At 40.6% G+C, this 18,706-nt stretch overlaps 1 protein-coding gene across 2 annotated transcripts; it reads right to left on the bottom strand.

The window, feature by feature from the left end:
- Positions 1-1,265: 1,265 nt before the first annotated feature.
- On the bottom strand, positions 1,266-18,645 carry secisbp2l (SECIS binding protein 2-like). 2 transcript variants are annotated; one of them, XM_079665033.1, is made up of 18 exons: positions 18,402-18,645; positions 14,184-14,410; positions 12,793-13,114; positions 12,544-12,682; positions 11,194-11,414; positions 10,148-10,172; positions 9,913-10,025; positions 9,278-9,382; positions 9,079-9,189; positions 8,147-8,314; positions 7,813-7,954; positions 7,261-7,436; positions 6,981-7,113; positions 6,707-6,869; positions 5,535-5,755; positions 4,809-4,963; positions 4,511-4,730; positions 1,266-4,018 (listed from the first exon to the last, which is right to left on the bottom strand). In XM_079665033.1, exons 1-18 carry the CDS (start codon positions 18,420-18,422, stop codon positions 3,396-3,398), a joined length of 3,285 nt encoding a protein of 1,094 aa, XP_079521159.1. In that variant the 5' UTR covers positions 18,423-18,645; the 3' UTR covers positions 1,266-3,395. The 2 variants fall into 2 exon arrangements, with proteins under 2 accessions (XP_079521159.1, XP_079521158.1); XM_079665032.1 differs by having other exon boundaries at positions 9,913-10,028.
- Between the last annotated feature and the right edge of the window lie 61 nt (positions 18,646-18,706).

Genomic DNA, 18,706 nt, shown 5'->3' on the forward strand with positions numbered 1-18,706 from the left:
TCTTTTCTAGCATCCTTTGCACTTCAGTGATGCTGTTAATGTGTGATATTAAAACACTATCTCCATAGAAATGTTTTTCTTAATAGAATAGCATAGGGATTAATAGTTTTTGTAGAAATAGATCACATTGATTTGATTTATAGTATGCCATATATTAAGATTAGTGCAAGTATTATTCAAATGGCCGGCATGAATCACAAGAGGAAGGAGATTTAACAGAATTATTTGCATTTTCAGTTTCTATTCAGAGCAATATGCAAGACAGGTGCCGGCAGAGAAGGTGAATATCTAACAACAACAACAACAACAACAACAACAGTGTGAGTGTGGAAAAACGCTTCCTTATTTAGATCAGAGATTTCATTTAACTAAATATAAGCGTAATAAGTATTAATGACTTGCAGATTTTTCTTGATAACTTGAAAACGGCATACTTGTTGTGAATAAACTGGATGTGATACATGAAAATGACAAGGTTTCATGTCTGAGTGCATAAAATAGTGTATAACAGCGTTTTGTCCCTTCCTAGTGGTTGTTTAGCAAATTGCAATCCAGGTTTACGTGAATTATTATTATTTTAAAAGAGATTTTATATTTGAATCGAAAAAATATTGGAAAAGTATGGAGGAGTGGGCATGAATGTGTGGCAAACTATTTACCGTCATACAACAAAGAAAAAGCCTTACCTCTCCCATTTGAGCACCTGGAAACACAGAACATTTGGCACTTTTGCTTGAAAAGAAACTGAAAAGATGTATCGGTTTTCAAGCTAGTTGCAGAGTCTCTTTCTGTATTAGCTCAAATGGGGCGAAGCCTGCGAGCTAGTTCAGGCAGTCAACTCGAGCACCAATCATACATTAACACGTGACGCACCTCGTCCCTCTTACAACCAACCAAGCACATTCTCCTAAACATGCCGCTCTATTTAAGCTGCCAGGTCTTCCTGCCTCTGCCTCGCTATGCTGCTGCTGCCACTGCTGGGTTCACTTGCTATTGCTGCGTTCATGTTCCTGCTGTGTTTCATGTTGCTGCTGCTTGCCTACCCCACCACCACCCCAGCTTCCACCCGTAGGCTCGGGGGATAGTTATCTAATCATCACTCAATGTTCTTTGTAAAACTGTGGAGTGATGAGGCACGAGCCTCGACGCCAAACTCAAACTATATGCTGCTTCTAATAACTATTAAGAAACACGAGTTGTTTACAGCTCTGAACTAATATAACTGTCATGCTCATTAAATAGTCAACAGTGGACAAAACACAAGGCATTATTTAAATGGTTTACTTAAACAACATTTTAATGATGTTAATCATCAGTTATAGGTTAAGAGTGATAACAGGATTATGAGAAACAGCCTATAACAATGTTGCTAGTGATGAGTCTGCAGGAGACGGTCTTAAATATCCATATAAAGACGAGGAACACGCTGAAAAAATTACTTCATTGAACCGTTTTTTTGTTTTTTGTTCACATTAGTTACAAGACCTTTACCAGTACTGTATTTACATGGTGCAAAGAAACACACTTGCTGTCAATCAAACATACTTCAAACACTTTGATGGAAGTCATAGCAACAAAAGGCCTACACAGAGGGTACCTGCAATCAAACTAGAAATACTTTCATAGTCCCAAGTATGATATTCAGTATACTGTCACGTCACATCCCATCTCAGGGCTTCACATTGCATACAGCGGGGCATACTGCGTTTACACACACCGCATCGTCATTGGCTTGCTGAAATCTCACCATGATTCACTATCAAATGCCATTATCAAACTGGATTCCAACTGTTTAAAAGTTAAAACTATCAAATGGCTTTAAGAACAGGATGATTGTATTTTTCAATACAATGGAAAAATCAAAATATCTTTTGTACACTTGTATTTACAAGGGTTTATCATTAGTATTTGTATGACTTTGTGAGGACTTGTTTGACTTCTGGTGGTGCCTGCCTGATGCCAGAGCTTTCTCAGCTTCGGGGAACTGACTTTAAATAAAGACAAATCTGTCTCTGAAATCTAGAAGAACCCTAAAAAAAAGATTCATTTGCAAGCAACCCTATCCAAATGTTCAATTTTGGGATTCTAAACCTTGATGAATACCAGTAAACCCCTGCTTTTCCTCTAGGTTAATTTGATTTAAGTGGAATTTACTAAAGAAAATATACTTGGAAAATGTATTTGAGCAAATGTCCTGTGCCCTGATTCTTTCATAATGTCATAAACTACACAGTCAGGTCCAAACCTTTACTTTTTTAATTCAGTGTCTAAATTGCAACATGTCTCTCTGGATGAAAGGACTTTTGGGAGTTTGGGCTTCTAAGATGTGGTTCAGTCTTTAAAAGACAGCTTGAGAGCGCCCACCCATCAGAGAAGAAACCCCATCAGGGGCATTTTGTTTTATGAAGCACAGACAGCATCTGGGAACTCAAGACGATTCCAGTCAGAGGCAAACAACCCAAATAGTTTCACACTCGGCAAGATCAATATGACAAACCATTATATAATGTAGTAGAACCACATAGACAAAGTTATATACACAAAGCTTGTTTTGCTTCTTAGAAGTTAATCATCTGAATTGTCTGAATACAGAATGGTACACTTATTATTTGAACATTAAAAAACACTCTGAAGACTAATGGGTGGGAGTGGTTTTAGGTAGAAAGACATAAACCCCCCCGACACTTCCATATTCTGTAAGCAACGCAAAACACCCACAAAAAATTAATAAAGAAAAGCATGTCTCTCCTTCCCACATGGAGCAGGTGGAAAACACACACATTATTTACAAAGATAAAGCTCAACAACATAGCGAAAATAAATGCTAACTATGTGCCTGTAAACACACACACACACACACGCGCACACAAATACTTGAAGAGGTGTAAACCGTGTGAGCTCTGTATGAAGATGGGAGCTGAGAGGTTCCAACCTTCCTCCTCTGTGAGCTTCAGACAGCACTCACAGATAGCACTCATCACTTGCTCCTAGAAACGTCCCCGACTCTAAAAAGAGTTCAGCTTTGGAGGGGGAAAGTGAAAAACTTCCCTCTGGATTCAAGTGTAGCAGGTTATGGGCCGAAGAAGTGAGGGCATCCTTTTAAACTACGAGAGGAGTGTTGGTGAACTACTATCCCTCAGACTGTGTTAGCTGTTGTTTGGTCTGCGATGCGGTGAGTCGATCAGTGTCTGTGTAATGCTTGTGAGTGTGGGTCAGTTGGTTGGATACCTGAGATTATGTCTGGTGTCAGGGGTTAGAGAGAGAGAGAGAGAGAGAGAGAGAGAGAGAGAGAGAGAGAGAGAGAGAGAGAGAGAGAGAGAGGAAAAGCTGCTGGTTGTTGTGAAGAGGGACGAGAGAGGGACAGAGGAAATGAGAGTATGAACAGAGGGGGGAGATCAACCGCTGACTTTCTTAACCTCCACTGCCTCTTTGTCCTCCGTCCTCTCGTCTGCGATGTCCGCCGAATCGATGTCCTCTTCTTCACTCTGCGCTTTCTCCTCTTCTTCATCTTCCTCCTCCTCCTCATCCTCCTCCGTACTTTCCTGGCTCTTCCCCAGCTGCAGGTTTTCCAGCGTCTTTGACACCCAGGATTCGATGCGGCTGCTGAGGGTGGGCACTTCTACAGAAATAGGTTCGGGGGTGTAGTCGTCCTCCTCCTCTTCCTCCTCGTCCGCCTCCTCCAACATTCCGGGGACCAGGGTGGAGGTGGTGGAGGTGATGGAGGAGTTCAAGGGGCCCCTGCAGCTCCCGTCCAATGAGCCCGTCTCTGTGCTCTGCTGAGAGGCCAGCTCCAAGCGGTCGTCCACCCGCACCTCGTCCCTCTCACTCGGACCCTGTGTCAGTGATGAAGGTGCGGTCCTGGACTGGGGGGCGGTGGTGGGTGGGTGGGCAGTGCTGGTGGAGGCTGTGGAGTTCACAATGACTTTGGGTGCGGCTGTTGGGGGCACAGGACGACTGGGCGCAGCCTCAATAGGCTCCAGGGCGTCGGAAGTCTCCACTATACTCCTCCAGTTGGTCTCTGAAGGAATGTATAGAAAGATAGAATTGGAGGATGAAACCCTCTTTATTGGTCACACATGTTCATGCACACAGCACACACAGTGACATGTGTTCTCTGCTTTTAACCCATCCTAGTACTAGGAGCAGTGGGCAGCTATTGTACAGCGCCCGGGGAGCAATGGGAGTGGGGGGGGTGGTGGTGTCTGGTACCTTGCTCAAGGGCATCACGGCAAGGCGTGGAGAGGTGAACTGGGACCTCTCAAAGTACCAGTCCACACTCCATATGTTAAGTCTGTACGGGGACTTGAACCAGCGACCCTACCACTCAGAGTCCAAGTCCCACTGCCTGACTTTTTATTTTATTTTGTGTATGTGTTATGCTCTTTATATATATACAGTCTACTGTTATGCTCCATTACTATTTTTTAATCAAGCAAATATCTGAATAATTCTTTCACCACTGATTACATATACTACACACAAATGTATCACAATAAATTAGGGGGCTTACCATACTCCTTTTCATTGACCTCTGAGATGGGCTCAGAGAAAATGGAGCAGAAGGAGATGGCAGAAGCAGCAGAGTGGTTGCGGGAATGCCCCATGTGGTGAGGGACCTTCTTGTCATTTTTCAGAGCCTCCTCGGCCTGCTCCTGCTCCAGAGCGGACACCATCTCCTTGTAGGCTTTCCTTGCCTCTTCGGTCAGAGACACTAAACTGTTAAAGAGACCCTGAAGGAAGTTTAACCAAGTTAGTAAGAGGTCTTCAGCAATTTATAATAACTTAAAGGTAGGATGGGAGTAACTTACCTCAGCTCCTGAATAGTTGAAAATCCCAACCACACTGACAGGCACTAGTTTGTTGACGCAGCGTCCGAGAGCTTTTCTGCCCAAGGCAAACACAAACGGGATCTCCTGGTCCCGAGCCATGGCAATTACGTTGTATAGAGCTTCATCCAAACCACCTGCAACAAAAAGACACTCAATAAAATGTACACAATTTGAGAAAATGATTGGCAAAATCTACAGAAAATAAACACTAACAACTTGATCAAGAAACATGCTGTTTTTTATGATGAGAATATTAAAGTCAGCATGAGGGATCTACACTACCAAGCTGGGTTTGTACAGTGTAAACCCTCAGCTGACAATAAATCATGAACTTTTAAAAAGGTGCAATAACTGAGTTTTTGCCCACTTGGGGGCAGCGTAAACAAGCAGCATCACTTTTAGGTTGGTACAGCAAACTATTCAGCAAATAGTCACTTATTTAACATTTAGCCCTTATGGAGCAACCTTATTTATCAGTCAACTTGTTTGGTTCACTATCAGCACTCTGAAAGGGCTGGACAGTTAAACAATTAGCTGAAACTATATGTAAAACTCTGTAAAAGTGATAATTCTCCACATGTGACCCCTTTCACATTGTCTTTTAATACATTGATACAAAATAATTTAAATCCTGTTTTAAAAATGTAACACAGCTCTGGTGGTGGTCAGATCTCAGGCTGGAAACAGTCAAACAAAATGATTCACCTTTGGCCTGGATCTTCTCACAGTTGGGAGAGATGATGACGCACTTAATCTTATTTAACTTCATGTGCTTGGTGACCTCTCTGAGACCCATGACCAGGCGGCGTTTGGATTTGGCTTTGGTGGGATCCTTCTGGTAGACGCGCTCCTGGAAGCGAACTAGCTCCTGTAGAAGCATCGTCACACCCTCGTCGATCTCCTTACTCAGCACCTGGTTACAGTACCTGCGGAGGAAAAATAATTGAGGTTAATGAATAAGTGGCAACTAGGCTAAATAGCAAACGATTGTCCAACTTTGGAACTTTAACTATTAGCTTATAATTAGATAAGTTCATCAATATAAAAATAAATATCTGCACAATGTGGATCATGAACTTTATTTGGTCTTAGCCTCTTAATTGCAGTAATACACAACCTTTCTTTATCTGATGCAAAGGTTAACTGAAAAGCTTTTGGTCATGGGGTGTTGGTCCAACAATACAAGCTATTAGAAGGTGTCAAAAACAAGCATCCTCTATTACCTCTAGTTTAGAATAATATTAATTGTTCAACATGTGTTCTTCTTAAAATGATTCAAAAATGTTGACTGCTGCTCATTCAAATTGTCTTTAACTTCTTCCTGTTGGCTTTTTCTGTTATCAGAGCCATTTTCTGAATCTGGATGAGCCTCTCCAAGTAAAGCAGATCCATTAGGTGTTATGCATTCTCTCAGAGGCATTGTGGAGATATTTATCGAAAGATCGACGTCGTGTGGCCTGAGGGTCCAGCGTCCTGCGGGTCAGCGCTGAGAGGAGGAGCTTGGCTACAGAGGTCTGTAAAAATCTGTTAGGAAAGGGTGGGCTCGTACAATAGGCCTACAGCAGAGGACACGGAGGACAAAGATGTGTTTGTGACCACTGGCATCGGTTTTTCGCTGAGAAAGAACAATGTGCTTGGCGTCTGTGCTATACAAGTCTTTATTGTACAGCTCCATCCTTAAAACAGCCTTCAACTTTCAGATCGTTTCACAGCCAAGGCTCTGGCTTTTGAGTGGGAGAAGTATTTGCTTTGCTCACATTTTTTTACTTCCACATGGAGCATTTCTGAGACGATTTGATGCCAGGGATTCCTACAAAAGTCCTGCCCTGTTCAATGTTCTTTGTTTTACTTAACATGGGGTGAAAGTGTGTTCTTACTCTCTGAAACGTCGGCTGTGGATCTTGGTGATGGCGTTCGAGGCCATGGGACTCCCGATGCCGGAGCTGGCTGGAGACCCCTGGGACACCGGGGTGATGCTGTAAGGAGAGTTCTGACTGGCCGGGGAGAGGGAGGCATCGCTGGGCATACTGAGACCATTTTCTGTGGGTTAAACAGAAAAGCACACCAGAAATAAGAATTAGACAATTGTATCAGGGATGAAAAAATATGAAATTGAATAGCTTTCACGTCTTGATGATAAATAACACTCACCTTCTTGGGAGGCGGGCTCTCGTGCAATGTCATCAGTAAAATGTAGAGACTCATCCCCCTGCTCCTCGTGGCCTGAAGTCTCTTGCTCTACACTCTGTTTCCCTTTTTTCCCTTCACGTTCCTTTAAGATAATCTATCAGAAGGCACAACACAAATGTCAAAAAGAAGGGCACACAAAAGATTTGCAGGTTCAGAAATCTCTATTCATTTTACAAATGTTCATGAAGACAAAAAAGATGTATTCCACTACTCAATGATAAATTCCTCTTATATTATTAACCTTTTTCAGGGCTGTTGGTCGTTTAACTTTGGGGACCTCCCTCTCCTTTCCCCTCTTCATACGGGGCGCGGTGGAGTCCAGGGAGTTGTGTGGGGCTGTGTACGTCTGCTGATGGACCTTCAACATGGACGGCATGTTGGTGGAGCCTGAACTGTGGAATGGAGTGGTTGTTCCAACTGGAGAGAAGGAGCACAACATTAGTTTACATGCTAAATGTGACAAAACTCATTTTGTATTGTAATATGTGCACATATTTTTTTTTAAAACATGTTTTCATTGGAGTGAAAGAACATTTGCAAAAAGGTACAAAAATGTCAGAATATATGCAGTATTAGCTAAATACACAAACATTACGCAGTGGGACAAGAGGATTTAAAAAAACCCCATAAAGAACAATTCACCATCAACAAATGTTAGATATACAAAATTGTACTCTATGGAAATGAACCAACTCATTAAGCTTTTATCCCAATATTGTAATGTATGGCAGGGCTGTTATATTGTCATATGTTTGTTTATTCCCTTATACCACTTGATTGAGTTCATGAGTACCTGTAAAAGACAGTGGCTTGGTGTTGTTGAGCTGTCTGGCCTTCATAGCCTGCTGGTGTTTCTCCAAAGCTGCCAGCATGTCTCCCAGGTCCAGCTCCACAGAGGTTTTACTCTTCTTCCCTGCTGCTTTAGTGAATTTCTCCTGCAGGGCAAGAAAATAAAAGGCACAACAAGGTCACTCCATTGAACCAGTCAACTACAACTAAAGATCAGAATGGTAATCACAAGCCAGAAATAGAGAGAAGAAATAGAAACCCAGCGATAAGCCAGAACATTAAAGCTTTTCAGTCTAAACACGGCCTACATGCCCAGAGGACAAAGTGTGTGTTGATACCTGCAGTTTCTTCTGTTCCATGCTGATTTCAGAGTACTCCTGTGCAGTGGCCAAGGCAGCAGCCAGAGCCTTCTTCCTCTGGCTTTTGGCCCTCTTAGGAACAGAGGTGGTGATCGGGATGGGGGTCTGCACAATGCTGATAGGGGAGTTTTCTGGCAGGTTATCCAGCTGTGATGCATGTAAAAACACAAACCGTTTTTAATATGTTGGTAAAGATGAACAGATAACAGTCGAGACATTTGGCCGGATTCCCAATGTCTTTTGGTAATGCAGCTAAAGTTACGTTTGAAGATACCATTTTACTTTTAAAGATAACATTTTTATTGAAGCTATGTGTTGTTTGTTTACAGGGACATGCTCCCAAACTGAATTATTACTAATACCAAATTGAGAGGGATGAAACAGACCCAGAGCAGAGATGAACAATACCCAGCAGACTTTCTATATCACTGGTCATGTTTACTACTTTCTGGGTATTTCCAAATGAGAGTTTCCTATAAACTGAGAGTTAATAACAATTGATTTATGTCAGGCAATAAAAAAAGTAAAACATCAAATCCTATGCGCAGCTAAATCTATTTGTATTGTTATCTTCTTCTTCATTGAATAACTTTAAAACATTATATATTTATACCGTATAAATGTGTATCTTATTATGTATACAATTATTATTTATCCCAAGTTGGGGAATAGTTTGGTTATAGCAGCATGTATAAGAATCACAAAATGTCTTAAAAATAGAATATAATATAAACACAATAAAAAATAAACAATAAGAAAACTAAATATACATATTCTCAGTAGAAAATACATATATTTAGAGTATCCACACACTATCAAATATATACAATAAATTACAATACTCTCTATTATAGCAATCTATCATCTGAGAGGCAGAGATTGACAGAGGCCTACAGAAAGCTTTCCCTCACCAGGTTTTTGTGCAGCTTAGGATGCATGTGTGTCTGCGCTGCAGCAGACTCTGGTTTGCTGCTGCGTTGGGCCGCCCCTGCAGTAGCCAGATCTGGGAACTCATCTTCATCCTGACAAACATGTAGATTACATTTGAGCAAAACAATCAAAAAAGCCTAAAATAAATCTATATTAAACTGTGTTAATGAAAGTGCTCACCTCAAAGTAGAGGGGCTCTGGTGTGAGCTCTGTAACAGCTGCTGGCTGCATCCTGTGTTCTGATTGGTTCAGCGGCAAACGCCCTTGATAACCACTGTGGAAATCCTGAAAAAGTCAGAGAGGAGATAACACGGGAGTTAAAAAGGGTATCACTGGTGTTTCATGTGTTTATTATCCTGTGTCAAGTGAAGAAAACGTGTTGGTAAAAGAGAGAGCACAGTTTGCAGGCCAATTCCTACAGACAGTGTGAGTGGCTCTGCATCACGACAGACTCTGGAGAGACTTTTAATACTAATAATAATACTTTTTACACTAGTATGTGTGATGGACAGTACAGATATAATTATGTGCGAGATGTGTTTAGATTCAGCCCTCTACTCACATCTAAAAGTTATGTAATTGGATATCCAGTAGCACAAATTCTTATAAATGATATCTTCAATTGCAATCATAAAAACTAAGACCATTATGAACACGTGGGCAACAGACAATTGGAATAGAGAGTCACTGTACATTCATTTCTAATCTGCTGCTCAGTAAGTTTCACTGCCACTTAGGACCAAAATGATTGCATTTCAACCCTTCTCAAAATACCACAGTTGTTCTTCTGACATACAGTACATATACACATGTACCTGTGAGAAGTTTCTCTGTTCAGGATGTTTCCTCTGGTCTGCTCTGTGAAAGTGTCCGTTCCTGTCTCCCCAGGACTTCTGGGTAGCCTGAGAGGCTGCATTAACCCATGTACCTGCTAATGAAAACAATGATTAGGAATTATTATCTCCATTCATTTGTAATATATTATGTCAAAGCCTTGTGTGAACATGGCGGGGGAAGGAAGGGAAATACACTTTGTGTTGTCAAACTTGCCTTTCATTACACCAGCCTCCACTCCCTATACAACACAGACATGTGGAGAAGGTAGAGGAAAAGAAGACAAATTGAGAAATCATGAGTATGTGAAATGTTGTAATAACACAGAGAGAAGTCATTACATTATTATATTACATTTCCCTGATTGGTATTTGCCCTGTACAGTGCTGTGACACAAGAGGAGTATTTATGTGGTGACATGTTATCTCTCAAATCTCTGACCTTTGTTTCTTTTGAAGATACCATTTTTATTGAAGCTATATGCTGTTTGTTTACAGGGCTCCCAGACAGAATCACCTTTAAAAACTGCCATGACTCTAATAGTAAGTAGCCCTTTAAAGATACACTCTAGACCAGTGGTTTCCAACCTTTTTTCCCCAAAAGCCCCCCCAAATGACTCCAGTTGGAAGTTGTTGCGGCGGCGGCGCCCCCCCCCCCCAATTCACAAAGGCATTAAACTGTTTAAAACACATGCTCAAAGTAGACCGGATTTTGCCGATGTATTTATGTGGATTCAAAAGTCGTAAATAATCTACAAAATGGAGGAGACCGATCTGATTGGAGCAACTGTGACAAATAATCCAACTGAAACCGGCATGGACAATGGCAATGTTTTAAAAATGCGCTTATCCAGACAAGCCTGGTTTGGACACTTAACGGGCAGAAGAAACATTTATATTAAAGAAAGAAATTATACATTTCTGTCTTTTTATGCCTATAATAGCTACTAACTTGAATTTGTATTCAAATTAATTAATCAATTATTTTTTATTGTAATGTATTGACAAGGCTTTTAGTGACAATCATGTATTGCGTTACAATTACCGGTATATGTACAAAAAAAAAAAAAATCTAAATATGATATTTGGCCTCAAATCATCTGAGGCCTGGCGCCCCCCAGGTTGGGAACCGCTGCTCTAGACGTGTTTCAGGTCAATGCTTTTGTATGATATCCACAAGCTAAATAATTATGGGATTATGAGTTTAAACCGTTTCTAGAGTGTGTCTGTTACCCTGTTACCGATGGTAAGTAGCCAACTTACTGCTGGAGCTGCTGAGCTCTCTGCTGTTCGCTGTGTTACCCCGGCAGCCTGGTTGTGTTTGGGGCTGCAGTAGCCGCTGTCGCTGTCTATATCTGCCTCGCTGGCTCCCTGCTCGTAGCTCTCAGAGGGATGGGACGCCCTTCTTCTCTTGGTTCGGTTTTTCCAGAGCAGGGGACTGGCTTGCTCAGCAGCACAACGCCCAGACAACTCAACTTGGAAATCTGAGGACACAGTCAGAGAAGATTAGAACTGATACAAAAGAATACAACTGCTATAATCGTCAATATACTAGATAACAAAAGGACTTTAAATATAGTAGATCAGGTTTCAAGTTCCCTATTGCCTTGTGCACAACAATCACAGAGATGCAGTTGTTGGCATTCGTCTCGCTGCAACAAAGCTCATTAGATATGTACAGAAGGAAATAACTAACGTAAGAAATGGATCCTAGATATAAATAGTGAAATAGGTATAAAATACATACTAATACTTTTTTTCTTAGAAAATGAACAAATATATATTTGAATAGAAATAGAAATGAATCAATTCATTCATAAAGCCAAATTTAAAAAGGGACGAATCAGATGTAGATTTGTATAGGGATATATAGACCAAGCTGTAAACAGGTGACGATTGGAGATGATTTATGTGTTACCTAAAAACAAGCCAAGTCATATTTGTGACACATGTTCATTAGAACAGAGACATCACTGTTGACATCATGAGCTGCAAACATTTTAAGCTCTCCAACTGGAAACTCTGCATTCCCTCTCTTTCAGAAGTGAAGCATGAGCATCATCAGTGTAGGATAAGACACCTCTCTTACTGGCACTGTGTCATGCTTCCTCTCTGACTGGAACAATTCTTTGTTCACAAACAAACAGACACCTTTAAAAAAGTCTGGAATGTTTTAAGCCTCTAACTCCTCTCAGCCACAGGAATGAAGTTTAGATCTGTATTTACTCTCACAACATTCTCTTGCACTATTTTATTTCTATTGCTATTTGTATTTGTTTAATTTGTTTTCTGTCCTATATATATATATATATATATATATATATATATATATATATTCATGTTGCATTGTTGGAGGAGCCTAGGACTTAAGCTTTGCATTGCCATATCTACACTGTAGCTACTGTGCACATGACAATAAAGCCTCGCATTGAATTAATTGAATGACTGAGAACATCACTGACGTTGGCTGTTCACTTAGCTGGAAACTCACGCTCAGAATATTCCCACTGCTACAAACAATAAACAGATCTTTATCTAAAGTTGGCAGCGTTTTTTATTATTAAAATAAAACGGAATGTTCTGCACCTTTATTTATTGCCTTGGTATTCTTACCGGTTTGCTGTGCTGCATCCACCAACATGACTGTCTTGGTCCTCCCATCAGGCCCCAAAGTGCACACCTCCTTCTGCACGGCCACACTCCTGGTCGGAGGCCGGCGACCTCTTGGAGGCAGGCACATACCTAACTGTTGCTGTATGAGAAAGATTAAGAGGTGGTGCATAAAGAGGTACACTTGTTAGTATTACAAATACAATGGCGTCATTGTCACAGCAATAAAACATGGATGGTGACCTTCTTTACCTTTGGGATAACATTCGGTCGGGCCATGCCTCTCCCCCTGCCCATCCCGTATGCAGGCCCCAGAGAGAGTGGTCTTTCAGCAACATCTGCAGAGACAGGGTTGACCACTCCAGCTTGCACAGGACCACCATAGGTTCCATGGAAGGGCTGGTAGAAGCCCATCACAGGAGGGCAGGGAGTAGGCATAATCTGGTAGTAAGCGTAGTCATTGGAGACAGGAGGCTGGGGTGAAGACATGATGGGGTAAGCCAGGTATGACCCTCCGGGGCTGGGGTTAGGCTGCTGCCAGCGCAGCTCCCCTCCATTATACATAGGATGTTGCCTGTGAAGGGGAAGAGAGGAATCATATTATATTAGCATGGACACTCCCATAGTAATACTGCAGGACACTTTACAAAATATGAATACTAAGGTTTTTAGCTGTCAAATGTTTGTTGTTCGTCAATTTTAAGTATGCACTATTATGTTGGTAAGGAAGAGATTTTAGCTTGATTAGCTGTAATTCATTGTTAAGAATCTCACACACTCATCTTTGTGTCCTGTATTTTAAACATTCTCAGTTTGTATTGTCTCTAGGACATCCACCACATCCATGTGTTTTGTAAAATAAGGAAATGTTTGCACATTGTGCAGGAGGGGTTTTAATCCAAAATGGCCTTTAAAGAAGTATCCCTAATTAAAACATAAATGGTCATACTTACAAATTTTAAAAAAAGGATTTAAATATAAATGTAAAGTTGCTTTTTGTAAGACTGACATTCCACTGGTTCACATTTTTGATGCTGCAGTGATTTGCATGATGGTCAAATTGTTAGGGGGTGTGTTCACGGTATGCAGAAATGTTGATAAGGATCCAAATGACATTTCCACAGCCAGCCTACTATACCGGCCATTTCCTCGCATTCAAATAGGGGGAAAGGAAACAAAGGAACGGATGTGTGCAAGGATACAGCAGATCACTCCAGACAAAGAAAGAGCCACTGGAAACATAGATTGTGGTTCCATGTAAACTCTTTGGAGGTTTCCATTCATAATCAAGCTGCCCTAAAATAGTGAGCAATCTAACAGATCTAAACCAATGCACTTTTTAAAGGATGTGATTGTGATCTCACTAGGCGTGCTGTGTTTAAATCTTCTTTTCAATATTATTGTAGAAGGCAGCGCAGGGAATGGGTTTTTCTTAAAATAGAAAGTTCCAGTTTGAAATGGGGACACCAGGCGTCCCACAATACCACATGGAATGGCTACACTTTAGCCAAAGCATCTGCAAAATACATAACTATCATAGACGAGAACCACTGGAGCCATTTAAATCTGAGTTTAATGGGTTCAAATGAATGCTTCAAAATATCTCCCATTGCTAAAACGCCCTTATGAAAGTGAGACAGTACCTGTTGGGTTGATTTTCCTGGACGAAAGGGTAGCAGGTGATGAGGTAGCTGGGTATGGGAGTGGTTTCCACGCCTCCTCCATTTCCTCCTAAACCTCCGCCGCCCCCTCCTCCTCCTCCTCCTCCTCCTCCACCTGCCTCTCCAGAAAGACTCATTCTGGCAAGGGATCCTTCAAGATCTTTCTTCTGTGGGATGAACGGTTCCACTTCGGCTGAAAGCTTCACATCCTGCACCCATGACACAAAAAAACAGTTGTTACTCATTAATGACTACATGGTTCATTGACTGAGAAGTTAGGTTTACTCCAAAAAGCAGAGATATCTGTCAAACAAGATTGCCCAAGTCAGTTAGCAGCACATTCTCTGTATTGACACGGTACTGGGGATCTATTTATTTCATTATTTCTAATTCCATTGGATGGAAAGTGATTGTTTTAGAGTGGAATCAACATAGTAATGGAAATTCACCAACATTTATCCAACTATTTGCTTTATTGTAAGGGTAGGTTTGTGTAGTTTGTTAAGTCATCTTGCTAAGACATTACATTTACAAGAATAGGACCAATCCTGCAAACAAAAAGAGAAAGATCTATACCAAGGCATTTAAAGGTTATTAACTTGATAAAGTTTGACAGAGAGGGCTGTAGATGGTTTACTAAACAATCTTTCATTTGGTTAGTGTTCATCCCAGCTAAACACTGACTCCTCATACGGTTCCAGTTGGTTTACAGTCTTAAGTGTGTACCATCATCAATAAAAACGTATCAGAGATAAAACCTTTAAAAGGTTAAAGACGTGACGTGATACAACTGCAATGTACACAACATATCAAAAAGGGCTCCAGCTATTTTTGACAGTCAATTTCTCAAGTGACTAAGACATCTGCAGCTAGATAAACACTGGTGAAGGATATAAACAATGAGCAGCTTCTTGTTAATATGGTCAAATTAGGTTAGTCTCTTTAGCTCAAAGCCAAAAATAACTTCTTTTTTTTTAAAGGCTGCCATGTATGGCTAAATATATTCAAAACACACCCAAGTTAATAGTATGCATTGAGACGTCCCAGGGACAGCTGCCAGATTATGAGTAACATACAAATAACTAAACAGTTCTAAACGTATGAGAACAATTAAAAAAAAAAACAACAACATCCAAGTTCTGGAAACAAACATAAAACTAAAAGCTTTAGGAATAAATCAATAAGGCACATTTGTTTTAAAAGTGGGACATTTGTGACAGGCAAAGCCACAAGAATGTCCTCTCCAAGTCACTTCTTCTGGTTTTATGGCTCTCTGGATTTATGGCCCAACAGCAGCCGTGCAGTAGAAGTGGTACAGCGGGCTCCAGAAAGGCTGAAGATTAGAGGGCCGGGCACTCCAAGGCAGGCTTGGGACGGAAACACTAAAGTACTTCAAATCTTAATTAGCCACCAAAGACATTTTTTCTAAAAAGAGAGAAACACAGCTGCGAAAAATAATGCTTAGTCATAAATAGATAATCTATCCGAAAGCATGCCATTGTTTTCATGTATAAAACTGAATATTAGATGTGCTATTCAACAGAGTATCCTAGATTTTATTATACACCTTTAAACAGATCCTTATTTTAAAGTCATAGTGTTAATTATTGTGAATTTTAAAATGATTTTTATATATTGAACGTTCCTCTTTATGAAAAATAAATAACTTTGAACTTAAATATAAATAAATATAATATTATGTTTTTTAATGTCAGAATAAATGTAATAGCTTCCATTTCCTTTGACGCTTGTCAAACCAAGTAACTTATCAAGGAGTCCTCCTTAAAAACACAAACACTGTGAACGGTAAAAGGGAACTGAGCGTGTGCCTGAGGAACTCCATTTTGCTTCTTTTAAAATCACTTTGAAGAGATATCAAATGCCTTCTTTGTTCCATTTTGAAGTCAATGTTTAATCGTAAAAGTTGATTTACACTGCGAATTGTTCTTGACATATAGAATAAAGAAAAGTGTCATCATTAAATGTTTTATGTTTATTTATCTAATGCTTTTGCTCTCCCAGTAGGGCAAATACTTTAGTGTAACCTATTGTTTTGATTAAAGTGTTTGTGGTGAAGCACTTTTTAACGTTGCTTTTGATAAACTCCATGAATAAACTGGATTATTATGTTATTTAATTATTGTTAAAATGCCTTTAAAATTGCCAACTAAAAACAACATTTTCCCACTTATTTAAGTACAGGAAGGGCAGCTGTGTTATTCACTGCTGTCTGGGAGCATCTTTCACACCTCGGACTGCTCCTAACTTAACATCATGGAGGCATCGGCTTGACCCGAGGTGGCAGCTCTGCCGAAGAGGTCTCATTAAAATAATCTACTATTTTTTGCAAAGGATGAGGAGAGGTGACAGGGTTCAGAGGACAAAGGCATCCACACTTCTCTGAAACAGTGGTCGGGATGCATGAATAGTCATCAGTGTAGCCAGTGGATGTCACACAGACAGCTATTGTCTCCCATGCTACTGTCCGTGGGTGGTGCCCTCACTTGACTTAAATAATCTATAGATAACATCCGAACTAAATAAAATCATTGTAAATGGTGCGTGGTGAAGAAAATCAACCTATAGTCTTGAGGAAAGATATTTACAAACCTCCAGGTAGTTACAGCTTCCATGCCCAGACAAATATGTCTGGAGGGGTTTAGTACTGCAGTAGTTTGTCTGAACTTGTGCGATGGTACAGTATAGCTGATCGGGTGTTATTATAGGATTAAGTTTGAGAGGATAAGGTAGGATAAGCTAATTACCGTATACAGAAAGAATCTGTGTACGTTTTGAGGTAAAACAGAGCTGGCCAGCAGATCCATCTCTTGAGACCCAAGTGTGTCTTTGTAGTATCTCTGTGTTAGTGAGAATAGATGTGATTGTGGAACAGGCTATGAGGTCAGACCCAGATGTGCATTCATTGGGGATGAGAGATTTCAGAGTGATTAGAGTGGGAGCTTCTAATCTCACAAGCCTCTGTTTGTGTAAGCACTTATTCTCACACCAGTTGCTTTCAAACACCAACAGACAGTTTCTGTTTCTGTACTGAGAGCCGGATGGTTGTGTTTAGAAACTAAAGCATTGCATATGCATACAACTTTTAAAGGGGTGTCATATATATATATATATATATGACATAAAACAAATTAAACCAATAAAAATAAAAAATAGAAATAAAATAGTGCAAGAGAATGTTGTGAGATGTGCAAGTAAATACAGATATAAACTTCATTCCTGTGGCTGAGAGGAGTTTCCAGAATTGTTTTAAAAGGTGTCTGTTTGTGAGACCAGAAGTGATGATTAGCAACTTGAATACACATTTTCAGATGCATTCAATCTCACATGAGTTTAGGATCCCCTATAGTGTCAGAAAACTGCATCATGAGATGTACCAGCTAAAGGAGTGTAATCTCAGGTATTGTCAATACTCGTTGGGACAATAAACAACCAAACAGCGACAAAACCGAACTCTCTCCATTGCAAACATCGTCAGAAGAATGCTATGCATGCAGCAGAACCAGATATTCCTCTACTCACGATGCACGAAACCTCTCCGCCTCTTCTGACAATAACAAAGCTCTCATCGTGCACACATTCCTGACATTCACTCAGGTGAAACCTTTTGGTCACCTCTCCAAATTCGGACCAAACCACACATTTGACAAAAAACACTGCTAGCTGTATGTGTCGATTAACATGACCAGCTCCGTCAAATGACAGCTGATATGTTTAGCTTAAAGACTAGCTAGCTCTCCAGGCTAAATGCTAAACACAAACTGTCTTTCGGGTTTTATCATACGGGATTATTGTCATGCAAATAGATATGTCATTTTGTAAAATGGCCCAAAAATACATGAACTGTGACAAAAGACAGGAATGCTTTATCCGCTTTGTAATAAACTGCGGTCACCGTTAGCTGTCTTAGCTTGCTAGCCAAACTGGATAACTGTTTGCAATGCTGCCTCGTGAAAAGCACCGAAACATAGTGTGCCGTTTGTATGGTTACAGACACAAATATCCGATTTAAACCTCTCAACTGGTAATAATTACAATAAGGTAATAGCGGCTTATGTTTTTAATGATGACGTTAACAGTGCGATGCTGGGCCTCGACAGCGTAAACTAGCGTTATGCTCCTTCTTCTTCCACAGGCTACAGCTCCATACAAAAACACTGATCATTTCAGAATAAACTGTACCTTGTTGTCACTAGCGTCCATGTCAGTCAACGACACCGCGACATACGGTCATTGGCCAAAATGTAGACGTCAGGATGTGGGCTCTTTTAATTTCTTCATTGTGAATAATAATAAGTATCACTGAAGGCTCACACCCAGTTCCTAAGGACCGCTAGCTGCTGCTGCTGCGTCAGCTGGCTGTCTCTCCACCGACTAGCTGCTAGCTCTGGTGCGAGCGAGCTAACGGCTGGTGTCACTGTGGAAATGGGAGTCATCTGGAGTGGAAGCCGTCGAGGCTCAAAAAGCTTTTACTGGCAGATCAACAT

The sequence above is a fragment of the Notothenia rossii genome, assembly GCF_949606895.1.
Source record: "Notothenia rossii genome assembly, chromosome: 2".
In the NCBI taxonomy this organism is placed as follows: domain Eukaryota; kingdom Metazoa; phylum Chordata; class Actinopteri; order Perciformes; family Nototheniidae; genus Notothenia; species Notothenia rossii.